General features: G+C 32.6%; 2 protein-coding genes across 7 annotated transcripts in view; one reads left to right on the top strand and one right to left on the bottom strand.

The window, feature by feature from the left end:
* Nucleotides 1–27037, top strand: part of LOC114337611 (uncharacterized) — a 1328959-nt gene that overhangs the window by 1236914 nt on the left and 65008 nt on the right. For 2 of the 5 annotated variants that reach the window (XM_050648254.1, XM_050648257.1), the window contains one exon: nucleotides 5445–11475. The exons of 1 other annotated variant lie outside the window; for it this stretch is intronic. In XM_050648254.1, the coding sequence (XP_050504211.1) occupies nucleotides 5445–6617 (1173 nt within the window). In that variant the 3' untranslated portion in view covers nucleotides 6618–11475. Of the gene's footprint in view, nucleotides 1–5444; nucleotides 11476–27037 lie in introns of those variants that run through there. 2 more of the 5 variants (XR_007697478.1, XM_050648258.1) reach the window with 2 other exon arrangements.
* Nucleotides 13357–27037, bottom strand: part of LOC126883057 (esterase FE4-like) — a 197700-nt gene continuing 184019 nt past the window's right edge. The window contains exons 9-10 of one of the 2 annotated variants that reach the window (XM_050648252.1): nucleotides 24216–24336; nucleotides 13357–13786 (exon numbers count right to left, since the gene is read on the bottom strand). In XM_050648252.1, the coding sequence (XP_050504209.1) occupies nucleotides 13603–13786; nucleotides 24216–24336 (305 nt within the window). In that variant the 3' untranslated portion in view covers nucleotides 13357–13602. The remainder of the gene's footprint in view (nucleotides 13787–24215; nucleotides 24337–27037) is intronic. The other variant, XM_050648253.1, reaches the window with a different exon arrangement.

The following is a 27037-nucleotide window of genomic DNA, read 5'->3' as shown; positions in this document are numbered from 1 at the left end:
CTGATACCTCGTTATTTTTATATAGCTCGCCACAGTAGTTTCGGTCATATGTCTACTCAGTCCAAAATAGCATTTGGTTGCTAGGATTATCTTTCGCTTGATTTTTTTCGTCATGACGTTCTCGTTGATGATTAGGGAGCCTAAGTATGTGAACTTGTTCACCACTTTAAAGGTAGAGTTATCAACCCTGAAAGTGCTTAGATGATTTTAATAAACACTGTAGACACTATCAGTTTTTGAAAACATACACCTGTTGCCGTTTTGACTTATATAGAAGTGTGTACGAGTCATACAGTCTGTTTCTATTTATTATTTAAAAATTATAATTATTTTTCAAGTATTGAATAAGCGTGTTGATGATATACTTTATGCAGAGCTATCGAAAAACATCATAATATAGATATGATAGGGAATTGTAATAGTATATTGTACAACGAGAATTTAATGATGGTCTTTATAATAATGCGAGCATGACGGATACGACACGAGTCGCTAAACGGCGACTGTCGTATAGAATACGAGCATCATAATGACAATTAAATGCAAGTTGTATTTACATACATGATTTTTTATGGACATTAACAACAAAAAATATATTCAAATTTATTTATTTTGTAACACAAACATATTAAGTAGTTATATGATTAAATTAATTATTCTGTTGATAATTTTATATTTTGAATATTACAGTATTATTACTAAAATTAATTTGAGGTTAAATTTTCAATATCCCTATCGTATGCATTTGACTTCACATTGCTCATTGCGCATGTTCCACCTTAAAGACAAAACGTCATCTCTCGGTTCAATTGGTTAAAAATCTGTATCGTAATGAAAACCTTTATCATAATGAAGCCCATTATTATACATATATGGAAATCATAATTGATATATTAAAGTATGAGAATCGAAAGAATATATTTCTACAATTTAGTTTGCCTATATTTTTAAACCGACTCTTCAATTTACGGGTACAATACTCTGGGCTAATTAGCAAAATAAGAGGAAGTTATTTACCAGCAATTTTATTGCTGAAATTGAATCTTATGATTATATAAATATATTAATAATATAGGTATGCAAAGTCTGCAGATAGTGTCCTACCTTTTTAATAAACAAAATGGCGCCCGAAAATCGTAATTATTTCAATTTTTGCTCTATAACTCCAAAGATTTTAACTTTACACCAAAAACACCGAAATAAAAATTCACCGTAATTAAATTCTGCATAAAGACGTGTTTTTCCCGATTTACTTCAACTAAAATTTTCCAGGGAAAATGCGGGTTTTTCCAACAAAATATTTAATTTTCAACTAAAATTTTAGATAAGTAATTGTTTATCAATTATTAAATATCTTGGTAATACAAAAGCTCTTTTCATATAGATAATAATTCCCAACGCCGATGGAAATTGAATGAAAAGTTTAGCAACAATTGAATTGTTAATTAAAACTTTACGGTCGCTATAATAACCACAATAATTGTGATACATAAAAATAAATATGATTTTTGTATAAAAATACACTGTGCCTATCTAATGTACTTTACAGAATTGAAATGGGACTATTTGAGCGGCCTCAGGAATATTTTAAAATTATAAACAATTTTTTGGCTTATAAACAATTAAAATATTTCGGGAAATATTTAATTAAATTAAATTATGAAAAGAGTATCTGAAAAAAGCGGCAGGACGCTTCTTTCGACAAGAAAAAACATTTAATTGTAATGAGCGCTTCCTGAGATACAACCGGTTAAAGTTGACCGGCATTTACGGCAAAGACATAAACAATAGAATCATAATTTTCGAACCATTACCTTTTTATTTTTGTCCTCTTTCTCCACACCAATTTTCATATCTTTAAAATACTCATAACATATATTATATAATAAAAACTATCGATATCACGAGTGAAAATTGCCAAAAATAGCAAAATTTCAATCAAATTTAGGTTGGAGAATCTCTAAAATCACAAAAAATGTAATCTCTAAGTTCAAAATCGGTATACGTTAAAAAAATGCATTTTCTCGGCTTCCCATGGAGCAATTTTCTTCATTCTTTTTTTGTTCCCAAGTAACTCGAGTAGAGCCATCTAACTAACGTATTATTAAATGTCAAACTTGCTTTTATTTTGTTATAATAAATCAATTTATTTATATGAAAAGAAAACTACATATTTTTTCCAGTTGTAGAATTGTACAAACTTACTACAAGTGTATCTTTTAACGTTAACAACACAAATATTCTCATTTGAACGCTGTATAATTATTTAAACAATCTTTATTTAAACAAATTAAATTTTTTTGTTATTATCAATCAATTAATTTATTATAACAAAACAAAAGCAAGTTTGACATTTAATAATGCGTTAGATATATGGCTCTACTCGAGATACTTGGGAACAAAAAAAGAATGAAGAAAATTGCTCCATGGAAAGCCGATAAAATGCATTTTTTAACGTATACCGATTTTGTACACTATAAACTGCTTAAAGTAATCTAGAGCTACATTATTAAGTATTTTATAAACCAAAATCATTGTATAATAATACAGTTTCTCTTCAATTGTGAACCAATTTAAAACCTGTAGCATATATGATACAGGTGTATTATACAGGGTGTCTGCGTAACTTGGAACCATATGGGAAACTTTTTTAATATCAATTTTACGAAAAAAAGTCATTCTTTATAAAGTGCTCCGAATAGTCTAAACCCTAAGATGCAATCTTCAGATATCAAATTTTGTCAACAGTATACGAGGTATGTCAAAAAATATGAATTTCGCTCAAGAGCAAACTACCTCTATATTTCAAAATATCAAAAAATTTTATTATGAAAAGTTATTTGTAATTAAAAACCATATTCAAATATGCAATAACAGCCTTCTACTTGAAAAAAAAATTCTGAAATTTTCCCAAATTACCGATTCCGAACATCATTTTTATTTATTAGACATGTAATAACTCTTTTATTAATAATTTTAGGAAAAAAAGTTATTCTTCATAAAAATCTGTGCATGGTCTAAACCTCAAGATGCAACCATCAGTTATCCAAGTTTGTTAATTTTTAAGTACTTCGAAAAACTAGAGTCTCTAGAGAACCAAAACACAAAATGGCTGTATAAAAGACGTTTAGAACAAAGATTTGAGATAAACCCAGTAACAACAGGTGAAGGAGTAAATGAGACATAGGCAAAAATAGAATATAATATATTACAAGCCGCAAAGGAAAGCATAGGGGTCAGAAAAATTAACCTGAATGCAACAAAAATATCAAAGCCCTGGTTCAATACTGAAAGAAGAGATCTAACGTATAAGAAGAGGAATGCATACCTACAATACTGCACTAACAAAACACCAAACAATTACCAACAATACAGAGACACAAGAAATGACATTAATTTTAAGATAAGAAATATAAAAAGGGAATATTGGACACGCTTTACCAAAGAAATGGAACACGATTTGTATGTGGGACTTGACTGACTTGAGAAAGGCACTCTGCCGAAACAGCTGTAATCACATAGTTGTAATAAATTTTGTGGAAGTATAGAAAACAAACGTTTTCAGATTCACAAAATTTATTACAACTATGTGACTACAGCTGTTTCGGCAGAGTGCCTTTCTCAAGTGACTTGAGAAAGGCACTCTGCCGAAACAGCTGTAATCACATAGTTGTAATCAATTTTGTGGAAGTATAGATTTATTACAACTACGTGACTACAGCTGTTTCGGCAGAAACAGCTGTAGTCACATGGTTGTAATAAATTTTGTGGAAGTATAGAAAACAAACGTTTTCAGTGTTTTATTGTTATATAAAATGAACTTCCATCAAGTAACGGTCGAATCCATCAACCCTTCCTATAGGTATAAAAATTTTATATAATTCCTTAAATCTACAGACTATCAATGAATAATGGTTCATGTTACTTAAAACCGTGATCGATAAAAATATCGTATTGCCCTCAAATTCAACTTATCAGCATATTACATTTTTGTTTATCATTAAAAATTAAAAACGAAATATGCAGATAGTGTTATTTTTTATGACCGATCAGTAGCGGAGGGATTATTAAATAACTCTGAGATTATTTTAAATATGTAGGTATTATGTGCAGAATTAAAATACTCAGTGTAAGATAATTTTTTATGCACCCGCTCATGATCAAATTCGATGTTTTCGAATGTCATACCGATACGACTACTAGGAACAGGAACGTGTAAGATATTTAAAACGTTATGAGTTACAAGTACGGAAATACCGATTTAAAGTTGCCTACTCAATTCAGTACAAGGATCAGATACATCAGTATTTTGTAATCAGTATTTGTATTTAGTACCACTGAGAACCGGTATCAAAAGTAACCGTTACACGTCCGCACTGATTTTACCCGTCGCTATTTGCCACAACGACAACCAACGGTTTGGTCAGGTTGGGTTCAATATGCCGTGCTTTAGAAAAATAAATGCACGGATCACCCGTCCCGCCGGCGCAGGTTTTGTCTCGGTTAGGTTCAATTTGCGCCTGACCTAAGAACAAATTGTAATTATTTCCTGCGTAGGATCTGGCGGCCATTTTTGTTTATAAACAACTTAGTGTCAAAAACGGCCTTTTTCCTTTTTTTTTTCAAATCAATGGAAAACATTAAGACTTTAGCCAGATCCTACGCAGGAAATAGTTAAATTTTGTTCGTATAGGTATTACCTGTTGAAAAAACGCTTTAGTACGCTGGCTGCTGAAGTGTCATGGAAAAAACCTTATTACCCTGGACTTTGATTGTAGTTTAATCAACTGTTGAAGGAAACTTAAAAAAAGTTAAAAAAAACTTACAATGACTGGGTCTGGGGGACTGGGCAATTCTATACCCACCGCAATTAAAGATGGCCCATTCTACACTAAATTAATCTTTATTTCGCGTTGCTGGGCACTATTTCGTTGATTGTATACTGTCACTAACACTACTGCCAAAAGATAGAATTATTGATTTCAAAGATAAAGATGTTTTACATTGGATATATTTATTCTATTCCAAGAGACAATTTAAGTGTTTTTCTTCGAAAATTTTGAGATGTGTATAAAAACTTTCGTTCGAATAAATAAATTTAAGACGCAGAATTAAAACATACGAAACATCAGAGACATTATACAGGACAAGATTTGAAATATGTGAATTAAAATTTATTTAAGTTTTTTTTGAGGTTACAAACTTTTATTAACAAATATAACAAATTATTTCTTGAAAATCCCTAATTGATACGCCTGCTTTGTGTTTTATTAAAAAAGTCTACTAAGTCTCAATCTATAATATCATAAACTATTAGATATTTGCGGTGTTGTCAGATTTATTCTCAGCATGATCATTTCTTGGGCTTTGAATATTGCATACTATTTGTTACATGAAAACTAAACAGTTTACATATTACAACGCAACTTATATTTTCTTTTCAGAAACTCACATTAATCACATGGTCGGTTGTAGTCCCTATAATCTGTGGAGCACAAAGCCCAAACTCGATTACAGAAGAATGCAAGGAAACCCTTTATACATCTAAGCCAACTGTCTACGAAAAATATTTAGATATGCCTAAGATAAAATGGCGTTGTCAGAATAGTTGCGGTCCCTCTATTGGTGAAGTATTTCTGAGATATTTTGGATTGACATCTTTACACTTCAATGATGAAGACATTCAAATGGCCTTATTGCCTCTGATGTACAAAACCTCTGCCTACCGTCTTCGACTACGTATCGTGGATATTGTTAACAAAATTATTAAAGACAGAAACTTGACCAATGGCAAACTATATTCGGAGGCTTATGTAGAAAACAGGCGGCAAATTCCAGGCCGTTTAGCTACGATTTACAGAGAGATGTATTATTTAATAAGTCGAAGCCTTGAACATGATATGCCGGTGGCTCTATCCATAGACAACGGTTTTAATTGCATGGTGGTACAAGGATTTCAATATGGCGGATCCTTTGATACAGTAAACTACACTTACGTGGATCCCCGAACAGGGAATTCAAAAACAGAGTCAGTTGAGAAGTTAATGGGTCAAACTGCAAAAACTATAGGCGACATTTACCTAATGGTCTACAATCCCCCATTGACTGATGATGAAACTGACTTTACAGCTTGTTCTGAACTGTTAAATATATCTAATTCTATAATAACAATGGAACCATTCGCGCATCTGAATCATAGTAAACCTAACGGTATTTGTCCCCCAGGTTTAAACTATCATCACGTAATAACACAAGGCGAGGATTTTTTTGTCCTTAATCACACTGACTTTAATCCAGATGAAATCAAAGTTGGACTTTCCTTAAAAACTGCGTTAGGTATCGAAAAAATATACTTCGAAGTCAGCGACACCGAGTTCAAGAAGTATTTAAGAACACTGTTCAAAACAGTCCGACAAACCACTGGCACCGGTCTGTTTGGGTCTATTCAAAAACAAGACCACGATGTTATGGTGGATTACATGTTTGAACACTACGCATATTTTCATTTTGCGATCAGACGTTTGGCAAAAGATAAAAGATTAAATTTGCTTGAAGTTGCAACGAACCGAAACAGAGTTTTTGATCCAGCCAAAATAAAAGCCATATACAAATGTTGAGATTATTCTATACATATAAGTTAAAATTAAGATACGAAAAAATGATAAGTTTGGTATAAAAGCTAATATGGTCCTTTTCAGAGGCATTTTTCAGTGCGTCACAAGTGAGAGAAAAAAAAGGTAAGTCCGTGATAACACAGGTTATGGATAATACACATTTATAACATGACATTTTAGTTAAATCTGACAGTGACAGTTGTCAGAATCGTAATCAAGAATCAGCCAAATATGAAAAGGGTATTGCAGTATAACCCTTTTATTTGCAATTTGGTAGTAAAACAAATCAATTACTGTTTACTGCATTTATAAAATGGTATTTTCTTTGATTTGTATAGTCCTATAAATTGTACAGTCGTATATATAATTCGTAAATCATTTTTTGTTCGATTATAGCGCCATCTATCAACAGCTAGAATAAATGTTAGAAATGACTGTAATCACGGAAGTACGTTTTTCTATGGATGCTATACAATGTGCAACTTCTCTCACTACTTACATACATTCAAAATTAACAATTTCTCAGGCAGTGAGAAAAGTCGGCCATTGCAGTGAGAAATAATTTTTCTCACAGATTCACCGCCGGTTTACATACATATGATCGCCATTTCCATGGTAACATGCACAATACAAACACAATTATTTTTGTCAAACAAAATGGGTTCAAACTTGTCAAAACTTATCAAAAATTACCTTTTAAGACTGTTCAACTGAGAATTATAATTTTAAATAAATAAACTATATAAATATTAAGAATATTAAATACCTATGTGTATATATGTATTTTTCCGCAAATCGCCAGGAAATTTTGACATTCCTGTCAAAATTTCTTGAAGAAAAAGTCAGGACTTCCTTACTGTAACGAAAAGTCATTTCCTTACTGTAAGGAAATGATATTTCCGTACAGTTGTTAGTGTTCTACATAAATGATAATTCAACCTCAATACGTTTCCATAGTAACCCAAGTAATTTTATTAGGAATTTCAAAGCACCATTTATTTGGGAATAAAATTATCGCGTTTTTTTAAAATCAATCAATATCTGTCGAATTTTAAACGATTTGCGGAAAAATAGTATGTTTACCTCGTAGGAAAAGCCACATTCCTAGACTCTGTGTTGCTAAGTCTCGGCTTGCGCCTCGACTTAGCAATCTTCACAGTCGTCCAGGAATATTAAGCTTTTCCTACCCGGTAAACAATGTACTATTATTTCAATTTAGGCATATAATATATCTAAAAGCACCTAAATTATTTAATTTTGAAGTTTGAACTATTGACAAAAACGCATCCATAGAAAAAGTACAGTGTCCAACACGAGAGAAAATGACAAATTTCTCTCTCGCTTGATTTGCGCAACAAACTTCTGCGCTCGTGAGAAATATGTCTTTTTTCTCTCTTGTTGTACAATATACTATTTTTCTGTCGCTTCCAGCTTAATGCGTTAGAAATAAATCGAAAACGTGTGACGCACTGAAAAGAGCCTATGAGAAAGAGATAACCTATAGGTACATGGTGTAACAAAATGGTTGGTCACACTTTTTTGCGGCGCCTTTAGTTTGTTCACGTGAATGAAAAGTCTTGAAGGGTACTTAAAAGGTTAGAGCTCTTTTTTTGTTTTAGAAACCGTTTGGTGTTATAACCGTTTTTTACACCGTTCCATATAGTCCATTCTTTCACGGTTTTTGCTCTAAATTTTAAAGAACCGCTTGGATTGACATGAAATTTGGCATACGTATAGCTTACGTATCAAAGAAAAAAAGTGATATTGTGCCGATGTGTGCTTTTGCCTTGGGGGTGACTTTCACCTCCTCTTGGGGGTGAAAAAATATATGTCCAAAATAAGTCCGGAAATGGGTAAACTGACTAATTTAAAGTAACTTTTGTTCTATAGAGCTTTTTCACCAAGTCAACACTTTTTGAGTTATTTGCGAGTGAATATGTTCATTTTTCAAAAAAATAACCACATTTTTAGACGGTTTCTCGCAAATAACTCAAAAAGTTAGTATTTTGTCAAAAAAACGTTCTTAGCAAAAATATAGCCTATAAAAAAGTAAAAAAAAATGGTGTACGCGTTAGGTCTCTGGATCTCGCAGAACCAGAGTTATAGCCAATGAAAAGTAGATTCATATTCACCAAATTTCAAATAGAATATTTCGACGTAAAATATCCAAAAAATTAAGCACTTTTCCAAAATTGTTAGAGATACCAAAAATCTCGAAAAACAAAAAAAGTCAGATTTGCTTTTCTGAATATCATGTATTTTTTTGTTTTTCTGTTAAACAAAAATTGATTGAGATTTGGTGTTTCGAAATTTGCATACATTCGTGATCAGTGACTCGTTCAAACCCCTTTTAACTACAGCCCTTTCAATAATAAGGACTTTGAACCGATGAAACTTACAGATCATATAAACAATATATACACGAGTCAAGAAACGTGTGAAGTCGTAACGATTAAGTTCATTTAAGATACTAATTAGGGGTGATTTTCTCGATTTTTTTACCAAAACCAAAAGAGACTAACTTTATTTTGAGCGTAACTTGTTTAATTTTGATGCTAGAATTTTTTTTTTTTTTTTAAACAAAAATGAAGCTTTTTTTAAACTCTTTAAATAAGATGTAATAACTATTCCCCGAGATGTGCTTCATTTTTGGTTATTTCACGTTAAAGTATTCCATTTGGAATTTGACGAATATGAACCTATTTTTCATTAGCTATAACTCTGCTTCTACTAGGTGTAGAGACGTGATATATACACCATTTTTTTAAATTTTTTACAGGCTATATTTTTGCTAAGAATGTTTTTTCGACAAAATACTTACTATTTGAGTGATTTGCGATTAACCGTCTAAAAGCATGGTTATTTTGTTGAAAAAATGAACATATTCACTGCCAAATAACTTGAAAAGTATTGACTTAGTGAAAAAACTCTATAGAACAAAAGTTACTTAAAATTAGCCAGTTTATCGATTTCCTGACTTTCTTTGGACGAATATTTTTTCACCCACAAGAGGGGGTGAAAACCACCCCCAGGGCAAAAGCACATATCGGCACAATATCACTTTTTTTCTTTGACTTGTTAGCTATGTGTATGCCAAATTTCATGTCAATCCAAGCGGTTCTTTAAAATTTAGAGGTTTTGCAATATTTTACCGTTAAAGAACGGACTAATATAATCAGATTTTCTTTGACTGAAAGTGATTAGAAGTAAATATTCAACCAAGCACATGTGCTCATAGCGATTATTAATTGTACATTAAATAATAATTCACCAAATAGCTTATCAACAAAATAAAACTGCATCGCTTAAAACACAGGTTTAAATAAACATTTATGTTTGATTGTTTTTATTAATTGATGAATGCTCATTTAATGATTAATTTTTACGAATACAAAGGTTTTGACCAAAATTAATGAAGACACTCCCATTATTCATGCTTTTTCTTCTTTTTAGAGTTATACATACTTCTTCTGCCGCGATTGGGAAAAATGTTGAGAGTGAATTTTTATACAAACGACAGTAAAGTACGCGCACACCGACAAGATACCTAAAAACGACAATCTGAAGTTAGTTGATAAATCTTTCAAGTTACGTATGTATCATTGAAAATCGAGTGTGAAAAAAATATATTGTTATTTTTAGTAAATATATTTATTATAATTTTTGTGTTTTTGGATTTGTCTTCGTCGGAAATAGAGTATTTTCTATCTGACAACGCATTCATTCAACTCAACAAAAATTCAATGAACAAAATGATAAATGAACTAAAAACTAACATCTCAAATGCTACAAATTTATTTCAAGAATCTAGAATCAACCCAAAAACTTTGAGTTCTAGCAATCCTTCATTGCCACGACTCTACGGTCTTCCCAAAATCCATAAGGTCAATGTTCCAATAAGACATGTAGTCAGTTTTGTCAATACTCCACTAGCTCCATTAGCCAAATTTACCCTTCTCCAAAAACACCCTTCTCCAGCATCTTCTTAATTATACTCCGAAATAAACTATCAAAAACACTCTTGATTTAATATCCAAACTTTCTTCAACTAACCTTACAAACAATTTTACTATGTCACAATAAAACACTGAAAAACGTTTGTTTTTCTATACTTCCACAAAATTTATTACAACTATGTTATTACTAGAGCGGTTTCGGCAAAGTACCTTTCTCAAGGGTCGAAACAGCTCTAGTAATAACATAGTTGTAATAAATTTTGTGGAAGTATAGAAAAACAAACGTTTTTCAGTGTTTTATTGTGAGATAAAATGAACTACCATCAAGTAACGGTCGAATCCATCAATTTTACTATGGTCTCTTTTGACGTAACTAATCTTTTCACTAATGTTCCTAGACTAGAAACCATTCCAATTGTCAACAATCTTCTAAGTTCAAAGAACATAGACCCTAACAAATGTTCTCAAATCACCTCACTACTTCAATTTTGCCTTTCTCAAGATTTCTTCATCTTCAACAACAAAATTTACAGACAACCAGAGGGTCTAGCAATGGGAAATCCTTTATCTCCACTACTTGCAGATCTTTTTCTAGATTCTCTTGAAAATACTTTTGTCCATTCACATTCACACATAATTCTATGGTACAGATATGTGGATGATATTTTAGCATTTATAGAAGGTCCTCCTTCAACCTAACAACATTCTTTCAATAATTAATAACCTACATCCAGCAATTAAATTCAGATTAGAGCTAGAAACCAACAACATGATCAATTTTCTAGACCTAACCATCAAAAAGAATATTCATCTTCCGTTTCTTTATCTTCTACTACTCTAGAATACTCAGTATTTAGAAAACCTACTCAAACTGACCATATTAATACCCATATCATCTAACCATCCTTTTCAACATAAGGCAATTACAACAACGAAATCTTAATTATTAAACAAATAGCAAACAACAATGGCTTCTACTGTAGATAAGGTCATTGGAAGGTCAATACTCAAAAAGAGACTAAACCAAGCTTTTAACATAGAAAACGAACCCAACACTACATCTATTTATAGATCCTTATCCTACTTAGGGCCAATTTCAGAAAAAGTATCAAGATTACTTTGTAATAGTAACCTAAACATCTCTTTCAAAACCAAAAATAACATCAAATTCATCTTCAGCCACACCAAAGATAAAATCGACAAACTAAATAAAAGTGGTTTTTGTAAGCTGTCTTGTGGGGATTGTAACATGACTTATGTGGGCAGAACTATGAGGACCCTTTCTCGGAGGATCAAGGAACATCTCAACAATCCATAAAAATCCAATTTTGGTTATCACGTTAAATTTAGCAACCATTTCTTCTCTCCTTCCAAAAACAGTAAATTTTACATAACATACCAACCAAAAACTATAGACAAATGAACCTTTTAGAAGATCTAGAGATAACTAAGGAAATGAAACTTAATCCTGATGTTTGCTTAAATACACAAATCAATCTTAATTACAACTATAAACCTTTATTCAGACTCTTGTGGGAGACTCTGGAGGAAGAAGTTTGACCTCATACAATCAAAAGATAAATTTTTTTAAAAATTTTAATTTATTACTAAATTAACGTTATAAAACAATATTTGTAATTAATCATTTGGCAGCTTATTTTTAACAAAATCATGTTTCTCAAAAATTAATTCTTAATTTATTTTCCATCTTCGATACACCCATAGTGCACTTAATGACATTTGTGACTTATTCAATAATAGAAAAAAACTTCACCATCAAGTGTCTTTACATCCTATATTAATTTATAAAAAAAAAAGATTCTAGTTCAGTTTTTGAAGGATAGCTTGTCAACTGATTTATCTTGGACCTTAAGTTTAAGTCTTTTCTCAATATGTATTTCATTATTTTTTAAAAACCAGATTTATGTAACTACAGACTTTGTTAAAAAGTTGTTCAATTAAATTGCTAAAATGTCATATGTAAACTGTCACTTGATATGAGAAAAAGTGAAAGCACCTTAACGAGCACACCCTGTCTGTGTCGGCTGTCATTAAAATCCTCCATCATGCCACCATTCTGCATGCTGACCCCGTACACTTCAGATGGTAAGGTTTCTTGACCTTACCATGATCAAATATTCGTTATATGTAATTTAATTTTGTGTGAAAGTCCTTTGTGCTCGTATTTGATGTTTTTAACTCTTCCGGCTATAAAAACCAACAACAAAATTGAGCAATTTTTTCAACAGACAGACAAGGTTTTTTTCCATTAGTAAAAAGACTGCATAAGAAATAGAAGTATTTTTATATCGTACATGGGATCCATCTCTCTTCATAGTGGTATTTTGAACTTTTTGACGTAAGTTAAACTTTTGAATTCTAAGATCAATTATTTCATTAGAGACCTTTTTATTGTAGCATAGCTCTGAAGATAGCTTTATAAGCCGAACGCGCTCAGCTAGGAATTATTTATTTTTCACACTTAAAAAGTACACTTCTCCCTGTTTACTTGTAATCTTGATATTGTTTGTACAATCTGCCAAAATAATTCATTTTGGTGTTAATTTTATTCTATTGTTACCTAGCGTACTTTTTAAATTTTTTGTATTATTTTAACGAAATTTTTCGTAAAGTAGTACAATACGACAAGCGAGAGCTGGCGGGTGAGCTTCTCGTATTGTGTATTTCTCATTGTGTAATTTCGCGCAAGGTCACCCGCCAGCTCTCGCTTATCGGATTGTAGGTAAGTATTAAAATTAATGGAATATTTAAATAAAATACAAATAAACTGTATAAAATATATTTATTTTGTTGAAATTATATAATAGAAGTATAAATTTTTAGGTGCGTACAAAGTACACACACACTCTTTTTTTTTTAATTAAAAAGGTTTGCAACAGTATGTTTATCTGAGCTAAAAATAAATATATCAATTTTTGTGTTGTTTTGTGAATATGATTCTGTCAAAATATTTCCGAGCTGAATGAACCGATTGTTCCAAAATGAAGCCTATAGTATATTTTTTATATTTATTATAGTAACATGTCTTTATATTTTACTTCCTTCTCTAAATTATCCCAAAATTCAATATATTCCTTTTTGTAGTTATAATTAATCTTTATTTCGTCTCCTAACGATAAGTAAGGTATATTGTTGTTATCAGTTATCGGAGGCCAAGTTATGTTTAGAACTGGATCATTACCCGGTGTTGGATTTCTGCAAGGAAATATAAAATAACATACACTTACACTCTATACAGGGTGTAACAAAAATACAGGTCATAAATTAAATCACATATTCTGGGACCAAAAATAGTTCGAATGAACCTAACTTACCTTAGTACAAATATGCACATAAAAAAGTTACAGCCCTTTGAAGTTACAAAATGAAAATCGATTTTTTTGAATAAATCGAAAATTATTGGAGATTTTTTATTGAAAATTGACATGTGGTATGCTTATGGCAGGAACATCTTAAAGAAAAATTATAGTGAAATTTTTGCACCCCATAAAAATTTTATGGGGATTTTGTTCCCTTAAACCCCCCAAACTTTTGTGTATGTCTCAATTAAATTATTATTGTGGCACCTTTAGTTAAACACAATGTTTTTAAAACTTTTTTGCCTCTTAGTATTTTTTCGATAATGCAGTTTTTATCGAGTTGAGGCTTATTTTTCAATATGTTTACATAAAAAATTTATGGGGGTTTTGTTCTTTTAAACCCCCCAAATGTTTGTGTACGTTCCAATTAAAATATTAGTGCGGTACCATTAGTTAAACACGGTGTTTTTAAAACTTTTTTGCCTCTTTGTATTTTTTCGAAAAGGAACCTTTTATCGAGATGTGATTTTTAACATGGTTCAAAATATCCCTAAAAATGCAAATCATAAAAATAAATGTTCATATTATTACCAAGTCTCCATAATCGTACTTAACCATATACAAATATGTGGTGGATTTGACAAATATTCGAAATATCTCGATAAAAACTGATTTTTCGAAAAAGTACTAAGAGGCAAAAAAGTTTTAAAAATATTGTGTTTAAATAATGGTACTACAATAATAATTTAATTGGAACGTACACAAAAGTTTGGGGGGGTTTAAAGGAACAAAACCCCCATAAAATTTTTATGGGGTGTCCAAATTTCACTATAATTTTATTCTTAAGATACTACTGCCATAATAATGCCACATGTCCATTTTTAATAAAAAATCCAATAGTTTTTGATACAGTCGAAAAAATCGATTTTTATTTTGTAAATTAAATGGGCTGTAACTTTTTTTATGTGCACGTTTGTACTAAGGTAAGTTAAGTTCAATCGAATTATTTTTGGTCCCAGAATATGTGATTAAATTTATGACCTGTATTTTTGTTACACCCTGTATAATATAATATACACTGCGCGCCACAATTAACGCATAATTTCAAAAATCCTGGTAAATCAAATAATTTTAATGTTTCTATTTTTATGATCATATATTATTCTTACCACCGGTATATTGTAAAATTTATCAAAAGAACGATAAAAAATACTGATGTTTTTATCGGTTTTTTCAAACAAATTAAATGCATGCTAGTTGTGCTTCACTTTAATTCGAATTTAGTTGAGTTGGAATACGTTGTGGTGAATATTCAAAGGCGCTTTTCAAGTTTATTATATATTTAGTGTTTTTTCCTTTGAAATGAACCACCAGCAGCAAGAAAATCGAAATTTGTCAGAAATTGATTGTGTACTAGAATCGTTACTCTTCGCGGAGAAGGACACCGTTACGTGGAACTCGCTGAACGGTTTAATGTTACTCAGTCAACCATTTCAAGATTATTAACACGTTTTACTGTTACCTACTGAAAGTAACTCAAGAAGACACGGTCAAGGTCGTAGAAGGTTTATAACTCCTAATCAAGACCGGTTTTTGACAGTTCGTACCCTCAGACATAGGTTTGTTACCAGTACTTCTCTACAAACTGAATTTTTTGATCATTGTAATTTTAGAATCAGCCAAAATACGATAAGGAAAAGACCTGTCGCAAACGACCTGCGCCCTGGAAGGGCACCAATTGGCCCATTACACAGGCCTGCAAAAAATATTTTTTTAAAGTTGTTTGAAATTTGACAACTAACTTTGATGTAATTTTCAGCGCTGATTTCAAAAATGTAAACCATTTTTGTCTTATCACGTCAGGTTTTCTCACAAATTAGGGGGTATATTTGGGTATAATAACAAAATGTAAGCAACTTGTCACCTCTTTCCAACGTTATAAAATTTATTTTATTTATTAGTCATGTTCTAATCTACATTGCCGGTACACTTACATTTATTTTTTAAGCTCAAAAGTCCTTATAATAACGCTAACGCTTTCTGTCGAAGCTTCTTTTACTGCTTTTCCGGCTGTGGACTCGTTGAGGATCATTTCTTTTCATCACCCAGCAGTAGTCTGCTATCATGCTAACGTTTCATCTTCCTTGGTATCTTCTTTCCATTTCTTTGTTGTCTCGGTGAAATCTTTCGCCCTGCTTTTCACTGACATCACCAATGTTTGCCGGGAAGTACTCAAGATGTGAGTGGAGAAAGTAAAGCTTATAATGCTCATGTTACAGCCAAACTTCTTAAAGTTGTCGATCATGTCTGCGACGATTGTCTTGTAGTTTGGATCTCTTTTGTTACCGAGGAAATCGGTAACACCTAATTTAAAAGTTGTCCAAGTCGCCTTTTCATTTTGGTCACAAAGTTGGGATCTCTCAATAGTTTTCTAATGTTCAGTCCGACAAAGATTTCTTCCTTTAGTTTTGCCGTGGATAAACCAGGATACTGTCCACAAAGATATCTGAAACACTCCCCTTCTTTATTCAGTGCCTTGAAAAATTGTTTAATCAGCCCTAACTTAATGTGAAGTGGTGGAAGTATGACCTTTTTGGGATCCACAAAGCTTTTCCTATTAACATTTTTAACTCCTACTTGTAGCTTTCTCTCAGGGCCCAATATTTTTTATGTAGTGTTGCTTTCTGTCTCTACTGTCTCATTCATAGAGAAATCAAGGGAACTTTGTATAGCCACTTTGTTGACCAAGCAGCATTGAAATAACTTTTAAATCACCACATAGTGTACATTTGTGGTCTGAGTAGCAGAGTTTGCTTAACACCAGGTCATCTTCTTGGGAGAAAAAAGATACAAATTCCCTTTCCGTACATCGATACCAAGAGAAAGATGTATCCGGAACCAGCATATGTTTACTTTTTATTCTAGATCCTAAAACTTCTGCCAATTCTTTAGAAAGGCCTAGATCTCTTACTAAATCCTTCAGCTCAAATTGTAAGAATGGAATGGGGATCGGTTGTGCCAGGATCGTAGTATTGTACAAAATACTGCTGCTTTCTCATAATTACTCTTTATTTTTGTGAAATAACTGTATTTGATAGAATGTTTTCACTATTTTTTTCGAAATCAGCGTTGAAAACAGTATGAAAATCACTTTCTCCGAATAACTCTTTATTATCATTTTGTGAAATAACTGTACGTGATGGAATTTTTTCACTATTTTTCCCGGCATCATTGTTGAAAACATAATGAAAATCACTTATTAAATTTTAAACAATTTTTTGGTCGCAGACCTGTGTTATTGACCAGAGATCATAGAACGAAAAGATTGCATTTTGCTCGTGAACATGTTTTTTGCTATAATGACGATTGAGGAAGAATATTCACCGATGAATCCAGGTACTGTCTTTTTTCTGACGACAGATGGAACAGAGTATACAGAAGAGCTGGAGAACGCTACGCACAGTGTAAGACAGTATGGTGGCGGCTTGGTAATGGTGTTGGTTGGGGTTAATTTAATGGTTCGTACGGAGTTAGTTAGAATAGATCGTGGGCGGCTTACATCACACAAGTACATACCAGAGCTTTTAGAAGAGCATCTTTAAATGGTGCAAATGACATTTGCACCATTTATTGGGGATAATTGCATGTATATGCAAGATAATACCAAGAATTGTGAAGCAGTATCGTCAGGAGGTTGGGATTCCTGCCATGGTTTCCAGCCTCAACCCAATAGACGGCCGGAGTGTGACGTCATGGCTAACTGCAGCTATATTCAGTGTTATGATCACTTTCCAAACAAACATTGTAAACACGTTGAAAAGATAGTGTTTACCGAATCTCAACACTTTTTAATTGGTATAAAGTTGAAATTTTGCTTCCTGTGCCATTTTTTATGTTTAATTATAGTGTTTATTTAATTTCACTATCTTAATTCGGTCTCCTAAACCTTACTTCACCCATACATACATTTTATTGCTATTTATATAAAACATCATGCTTTATTATTTACACAATCTTGTAAAATTATTGTAGTAACTATAACAATACTTAAATATTGCAAAAAACGGAAATATTCTCTGTAAAAACTGAAAAAACAATAAAAAAAATACAAATTTGCCACACTAAACAACGTTTGTTTGGAAAGGTTTGGAAAAATCTGACATATATGTCAATAAAATTTGACACTTCTACGTCATCACTCCGGCCGTCTATAGAACACCTTTGGGACATCGTAGGGAGACGACTACGAAAACTATGTAATGCACCAAGCACATTTATTAGACCAACTGTTTTTGCGATTAGTTGAAATTTCATAACAAATTGATCAAGATGTAAAATTAAGAACGGTAATTCTCAGTATGAGGGATCGTTAATACCAGATCGTAAAATACCAGAGGAGGCAATACTCACTACTAGTTTAATTTTCTTAATCTTTAAAAAACTTCAATTTCCAAAAAAGAAAAGGTTTTTATTTCAGATGTTCTAAGAGTAACCTTAAAGAACAAAAGAACAATCGATTTTTTTTTTCATTATGACTGAAATTATAATTTAACATTATTTAATTATTGAAAATTACGCGTGAATTTTGGCGCGCAGTAGAGACAGATACGGAAAAAAATTATCGTTCCTATTACAAAATTAGCCAGAGCTACTGACAGAGATAATAGAATTATGTTCCCTCTTAATAGAGAGAGATAAAAGTTATATTTCCTCCTAGTCTGCCGATTTAAACCCGATAATTTATTTAGATTTATGCATTATACAATGCATCACAAAGAGATGTCCAGTTTTTTATATATTCGATTGACCCTTCGGTTGCCATTACAAAGTCTATAGGGTCGCCTGTGTATGCTCTGCGTGGGCAGTCCTGAACAAGGTGACTGATCGTCTGTCTTGCAGCTCCGCAGTCACAAGAAGGCGAGGGGAGTTTACCCCATCTGTAGAGGTAGTCGGCGCATCTTCCACAGTTTGTTTGAATTCGATTAAGGCTGCCCAAATCTTACGGGGACGTTCAAATTCGCCAGGTTTTCCTGATGATGATGTCCGGAAGACTATGGTAATTCGAATCTGTCGTACTTTCCCAATCTTCTCTCCATCGGGTATTTAAGTCAAAGTTGGATTGTTGCAGCGCTTGAGCAGATTGCAGAGGGGGTAACCTGGATCGGAGACGGTTTCCAAGAATATCGGGGATGTCGTTGTGGACTAGAAGCTGGCGACTGTCCATTATTTTGTTATATTCTTTAACCAATGCATGTTCGCGGCGTAGGTTGGGTGGTGCTATATTACTAAGGGTAGGTAGCCACACTGTAGGGGTGGGCTTAATTGTGCCTGTTATCATACGCATAGCACGGTTTAGTTGGATGTCGACCAGGTGGGTATGCCTGCTATTTAGCCACACTGGTGCACAGTATTCTGCCACCGGATAATCAGGCCAAGAGCAGAGGATCTTAAAGGTGTACGATAAATTATCGTTGTAGATGATAATTTTAACGTTGTCCATAACGCATGTATCTCGTGTACCATACACAAACGTTGATTAAAAATAAAAAATTTTTGATGCTTAACTTCAACAATGCTCGTATTAATAAAATCAAAATTAATGGAAAAATTTGAACGAAAAATTTGTTACCTATTTTTAGAATGGGTTTTTAGTCCTGGATCCCGCGTACTAAAAACAAGTTTATTAATAGCAAGCTGAAAATTTGTTAATAGCTTAATGGTGTCTAGTAGGACAAACTTTGATATACAGGAACATTGGAACAGGGGAAGTTTTAATTGTGGAACAGGTTACAGGTTTCGAACGTCAGACTACGAAAACGTTCCATGTATTTTGTCGGACAGAACTTCCAATTGATTTGTTACCCTTTAATTAAACTCTTATGAAAAAATCAGACTGCTATTTACCACCAACATAATTCCTGTCATTTGACATGTTCTACGTCCCGGACCTATTAAAATGCCTGACATATCTGTCGAGCAAACATTTTTTCATATATTATATAAAGTTTGCTATTGAATAAGCTTAAAAACAACTTGTTAGTTTTCACAATCATAAATTTGTCAGGATGACACGTTCCACAATTAAAATCACGTTCCATAATTAAAACTTCCCCTGTTCCAGTGTTCCCATACATCAAAGTTTGTCCGACTAGACACCGTAAAGCTATTAAAAAATTTTTAGCTTGTTATTAATAAACTTTTTTTGGTACGCGGGATCTGGGCCTATTATCAAAATTTGTGGAGTTAGTAAATTTTTTTAAAGGAATAAAGTAGTTACCACAAATTTTCACAGCGAAATGATCACAATCTATAAAAATCTATTGCTTACTTACATGGATCCAGAATGTGTGGGACAAACTAGTGTTAAAACAATTAATCCTCAAAATATTACAAAATTTGGCAGCATGAATATCACGTATCTAGGAATTAGGGCGACGCAAAATATTACTGATTTAGACGATGAATTGAAACAGGATTTTTAAGAAAGATGCAGGCGTTTCATGAATACAGCTGGTATGGAAATAAAAAAGAAATGTTTTTGCAGATCCAGTCATGGGCAAGATACACCTAAATAAAAATAGTTTCAACAGTTTCTAAAGTATTTTTCCACTACTGTCAAAATTGTCCTGAATTTGTAATCCTCAAGACCTACAAACGATGCAAAAGATCGTTGACTAATGGGGAAATCTTGAACAGTACCAGGATATTCCAATGGAATGCGATAATTTGGATGAATTCTATTTAAGGCGCATTTACGAACAACATTGATTAAGTTGTGATATATGTGGAGATATCTTTTGTATTAGTCTTATTATTGATATTATTTTGATCTTTCTTATGTGGTTTGTCTAAAATATACTTTTTTGTTGCAGTTTTGTTGTAGCGTGCAAACCCGCTACTTTTTAGAATTTATTTTCATAAACCCACTCCATTAGAGGTCCTCTCAAGTAGCTGTTGATTTTCATTTTTAGCAAATATTTATTAGTCGGATCATCTATACTCTTTTTGTGCACCCTGTATATACATTTTCAATTATTTTATAATGAAGTTAGTGATCCCCGATTTAAAATAAGAAAAGTTATTTCCATTATCTTGAATAGTATTTATTGAGAAAATATTATTGTCATTTTCATTTTAAATCGTTTAATTTTTAAAGCGATTAATTTTTTGTAATTTCAAAACGTTCAAGTTTGCCAGTTATAAGAATGTCTCTTTTGTTATCAGCTAATACTACTGACCTTTAGTTAATTTCTTTTACTTTCATAAATACCATGCTGGTTCCTTTCTGATTTTTCTATAAACTCCGCCAAGTAGGTAGCATCGAGTAACTACAGACCTAATTGGCACCCAGGAGAAGGGCGTGGCCCTAACCTTAACATGTTTGTTTTGGCCCAGAGACTAGAATGTTCCCCAGATATGTAACCACATCGTGAACGGTAAAGTAGCAGTTTCCCAAGACAGTCACCCATGGGTTCGATGAACAGTTAAATAGCTCCAGAGGCAACCACCGAACCACCATATAACTAAATTGCTACAGTACATCAAACTACCACCTGATGCCTTCCGAAGAAGATATTGAGCTGTGGATAACCTAGGACAGCACCGGAGGAAGCCTTCACGCCACAAGCTAAGTCTTTAATAGAATCTTGTACTTGCCTGTCGGCAGGGACAGTTTTTTTTATGTAAAGTAACTTCATAATGACTAGAATGTAGATCCTGGATTATAACTAATAGAATGAGAAAATAAAGCATTTATACCCAAATTCATTACTTTTTATTGATAGTGTACCGTATGCCTGGAGAATGCAGAGGAGTAGAATACAAGGACCCACATAAAGTCTCATGCTCGCCGTGTTGGTGTTGGTGATGTTATGTCGAATTTGTTTCTTGGACCAATGTTGGCATTTGGAGATGAGTTCGATATATCATTGTCAATATGAACACGACATTGTCTTTTTCCAAAATCTGTACATTTTCAAAATCAACAGAAGGGCTATTTTTCAGATAATACTTAGCTAAGGCTGTAGTGTTTGATTTGTTGATTTGTATACTGTTTGTATGCACCAACTCTTCTATGTAGATATTGGTGTGTTTGTCCTATATATGTTGGATTGCAGTCTTTACAATTTACTTTATAAGCAACGTCTGACTGATACTCTTTGGTAAAATTAAGTTTAAATTTTACTAAAGTCATCCGGATAGCTCAGGCCGGCTGACTTCCATGCTGGTAGGCAAGGGATCGAATCCCAGCGTCAGCCAGCGAGAACATCTAGACATTTTTAAAAATGTCTATAGGCCCCAGGAGGTCGACTCAGCCTGAATAAAATAAGTATCTTGGGTAAATAGCAGGAAGTTGAAACGCAGCACTGGCGCTGTAACCTTCCTAGAGATAGCAGAATAACCTGCTATAATCCCAAAGCCGCGTTAGCGGTATAAAACGAAAGACTATTATTTATCTGAGTTTAAATTTGAAAAAATATTTTTCGGATCATTTTGATCACTTTATGTCTAACACTGATATTATATATGTCGCACTCCGACTTCGTTAGTGCCATAACCCCGAAATCGTAAACTTTTCAGGAGAGCAAAAACAAGATTTTATGTATACTTTTCTCTGCAACTTCATTATCTAAATTAACCAAATCCTGCACTCATGTTGTGTATATATGTAGCTGTCTAATCCTAGTACATATTTATTACTAGTTATTGACATTGCTTTACCGTAAAATTCACCCTTAACACTAGAAAGTCGGGCTCAGCTTAACTACCCAGAAAGCCGGAAGGGATCATTTTGGCCCCACGTTCTTTAATCAATTAAAACTCAGTTTAAAGAAATTAAATCTACTCTAGACGATAGAATCTGATTTTATTTTTTACTTTAATTGTTTAACACATTCGCTGCCTATCAAAAACATTCGGAACACCATACAGTTTGCAGTTTTTGATATTTGCCACACATTGCCTTGTTACAGCCGCGGCAATGATTGGAAGTATGATTTCCTTTACAAAATATTTTCAACTGATATTTTTGTCGTTTTTGGATAGTAACAGTGATAGTTGTTGGTAGACCTGTGTTGCTAGGCGTAGTTCCAGATTTCGGGAGGCAAGGTATGGGGCCCATAATTCTTCACACAGCCGAAGAATAAACTTACAAAGACTGAGTCTACTTCCAGTTATTTCTTTATAAATAATCCATGCATTTATTGCTTCCAAGTCAAGAGTATTATAAAACACGTACATAGGCCATCGTCTTGAAGTTACTTTTGTAGTATAAAGACGCGTCATTTGGTCCTCTACACCCACAATTGTATCTTTGTGTTCACTTGTGTTCACCAACAATTTTATCTTTATTACGTAGATGATCAGTACCAATATAAGGGTAACCATTTGCAATAAACATACATAAATATAATTTTACCCATCCGACAGGAATTTAAAAGAAAGGCTCGTCGAATTTCCCAGAAAACGATAATAACTTACACAGGGCCAATTTGGCCCCTTAAGACTTCTATTGTAGATTTGTTAGAAAAACCATTTAATAAATTTAGTAAACAATATTTTTTTGTGTTAAATAAGTCTTTGTATCAAAATGTTAAAAGTCATAAAATATGAAATTATTATTGCCTCAAATAAAAAAACTACAATAACTTAAAATCGCAATAGGGGCCAAATTGGCCCCTCCCACTTTCTAGTGTTAAAATATGATCAGGCACTATTGTTAAGGCACCCATATTCAAAATTAGAGGATTAAGGCGTATAAACCCGCCTTATCACAGGTTATGGCATGAATATAGGTTTTATTTGAGTAATTTTTCTTGGCAAACAAATGCGTTATCACATGTTAGGGCAATATTCAAAAATGAACGGTACTTACCGCACATCCACTCTCGACCAGAGCGTGACGCAAATTGTTTTTTGGCGCTCTTGCTAATGCTGAGAGTACCAAAATCGGAAAAGCTAATAACGACACAGGCGCAATATCTTGATTTTAAGATAACTAAATTATATGACAATATTCCACAATGAAGACAACGCCTAAAGGAACGTGTTAGGCCAAAAAAACCGTTTTCAATTTTTTTTGCAGCACTAACGAAGTGGTGCGATGTGTACAATGAAATGAGTCTGCAACAGTAAGTCAGTTTAGCTGTGAATAGTGAGAGGTAAGAATTTTTGTGCTGAATATTTCCGACAATGAATCTGTCAAAATATTCCCGACTATAACAGAAAATGTGCTGCCTTTTGCTGTTCAGCAATCCTTTATTTAGAAAATGGTATTAGACATATTCATATTACGTACCTTAATAAATACAAATTATAAGGCTTACCCTGTTGCTGCAAAATTGGACCACATTTTGGTAAATATTTTTCTCATCATATATCTATCTGATGGTGAGCCAAAATTACGATAGTTCCAAATAATGAGCACATCTTCTGCGTGGATGACCCCTATAAATTATGACGGGTAAAAAAAGTGCGATGAGTAGAGAAAACAGCAATTAAGCTGCTGCCAAAACTTTTTTACTAATTAAATAGGTATCTATCCTTTGTAGAAAGTAAACAAGATAGTAAGTATATTAAAGACCAGAAAGGAGATATATTAATCTAAGAACAAGAAATAATGGAGCGATCGAAATAATATTTTGAGAAACTACTGGAAGCTAAGGAAAAAATTGAAACAGTTGTAGATAAACCCAGTAACATGAATGAAAACAATGACCAAGAAGAAATAACTATAGAAGAAGTAAGAGAGGCAATTTAAAATCTGAAATATGGGAAAGCTCCTGGTAAAGATAAAATCGCTGCATCTCCCAGTAACATGAATGAAAACAATGACCAAGAAGAAATAACTATAGAAGAAGTAAGAGAGGCAATTTAAAATCTGAAATATGGGAAAGCTCCTGGTAAAGATAAAATCACTGCAGAAATGCTAAGAAACCTAGGGCAAATAGGAGAAGAAATATTAATGGAAATATATAAAAAAGCATGGAGGGAAGAACAAACCCCAGAAGATTGGCAAATGGCATTAATTACACCAATACATAAAAAAGGAGATTGCAAGGACTGTAATTATTACAGAGGGATAACACTAATAAGCACTGCTATGAAAGTTTTTGAGCAAATAATTAATAAAAGATTAACAGTAATGGTTGAAGGTAATATGGAAAAATTACAAAGTGGTTTTAGAAAAGGCCACAGTACACAAGATCACATATTTACAATCAACCAGTTGATGGAAAAATCGCTGCAACAACAAAAGAAAATATATTATGCATTCGTAGATATTCAAAAAGCCTTTGACCGCGTTACAAGGAATAAACTGTGGAACATTCTAGAGGATAAAGATGTCAGTAACAAATTAATAAGAATAATTCAATATTTATACAATAAAAACAAGAACTACATAATAAGAAATAACATGATATCAGAACCATTTACAACGAGTTAGGGACTAAGGCAAGAAGGGGGACTGAGTCCATTATTATTTAACATACACTTAGACGAGATCATAAAGAAATATAGAGTAAAGGCTAAAAAATTATATGTAGGACATATAAAATAACAAAAAGTAGAAATATCTGAAGGAGCTTTTGCTGATGATGTAGTAATAATAGCGGACAATAGGTCTTTTCATTCACAGTCATTTGTTTCGAGCTTCTGTCGTATGTCTTATAATCCGTGTATGATATTAATATACACATATTATACAACATATGACAGAAGCTCGAAACAAATGACAATCGATGAAAAGCCCTATAGAAACAACTTACAGTACAATCTAAATCTCTGGAATGAAGTTCTAGAAAGATATGACCTGAAAATCAACAAACAAAAAACAAAAGTAATGGTTAATGATGAAAACCCAGAGATATTGAATATAGTGATTCAAGATGTTAGCATAAAGAAAGTAAAATCGTTTCAATATCTAAGGGTGGAAATAGATCCAACAGGAAGATCTGAGTTAGAAATTAATAATAGAATAGACAAAACAATGAAGCTTTATTATGCAATAAGCCAGAAATTTAGCAAGAAATAACGCAAAAAACCAAAATTAACGTGTTCAAGACGATATTCAGGCCTACATATACTATCCTATAGGTGTGAAACATGGGTGTTGGATGAAAGACAGGAAAGCAGAATCCGAGCAATCGAGATGAAATATCTAAGAAGAGTTAAGGGTGTGACCAGACATGATAGATTAAGAAATACTGATATACGAGAAGATCTAAATATAGAAGCTACTCTGGAATACATTGAAAAAAGACAACTTAGTTGGTGGGGACACTTGCAAAGAATGGACAAAATGAGACAAGTGAGGGAAGTTTGGGAAGCAAAAATACAGAAAAGGAAAAAAAGAGGACGACCAAGAACAACATGGGATGGGGTAGTAAGAAGAATACTAGAAAAGAAAAGAATAACATGGAGAGAGGCAACCAATGTGGCGAAGAATCGAAAAGAATGGCAAAAGTTTTTAAAGAAGGGTACTGATTATATATATATATATATATATATACAGGGTGTCCCAGACTAACTTACCCACGCTATATCTCTTAAAGGAATAGAGATTTTCGAATGGGACAAAAGGTGATATATTCTACTTGTAATACACTTTAATATAACGTACAAAAAAATCATCCCCTAAATAATCATCCCTTAGTTACAACCCCTAACTTTAATTTTTTTAATAGCACCCTATATATTTTTTTATAGTTTTGGATGTGGTCTTCTATCGTCTATTCAACACATTTTTTGAAAATAAAATCGGTTCATAAATAACCAAGAAAATATCAGTTTAGTTTTGTTAATTGTGTGTCCCAGACTAATTTATCAAGGCTATATTTCATAAACGAATAGAGATTTTCGAATGGGACAAAAATAATCTATTACATTTGTAATACACTTTAATATGGCCTAGAAAAAAATATCCCCTAAATATTCATCCCTTAGTTACAACCCTTTACTTTATTTTTTTTAATAGCACCCTGTAAGTTAGGGATGAATATTTAGGGGATGAATTTTTTTCTACGCCATATGAAAGTGTATTACAAATGGAATAGATCAGTTTTTGTGCCATTCGAAAATCTCTATTCGTTTAAGAAATATAACCTGGATAAATTAGTCTGGGACACACAATTTAACAAAAATAAAC

The sequence above is a fragment of the Diabrotica virgifera genome, chromosome 4, assembly GCF_917563875.1.
Source record: "Diabrotica virgifera virgifera chromosome 4, PGI_DIABVI_V3a".
In the NCBI taxonomy this organism is placed as follows: Eukaryota; Metazoa; Arthropoda; class Insecta; order Coleoptera; family Chrysomelidae; genus Diabrotica; species Diabrotica virgifera.
This window is presented reverse-complemented; position numbering and strand designations above follow the sequence as displayed.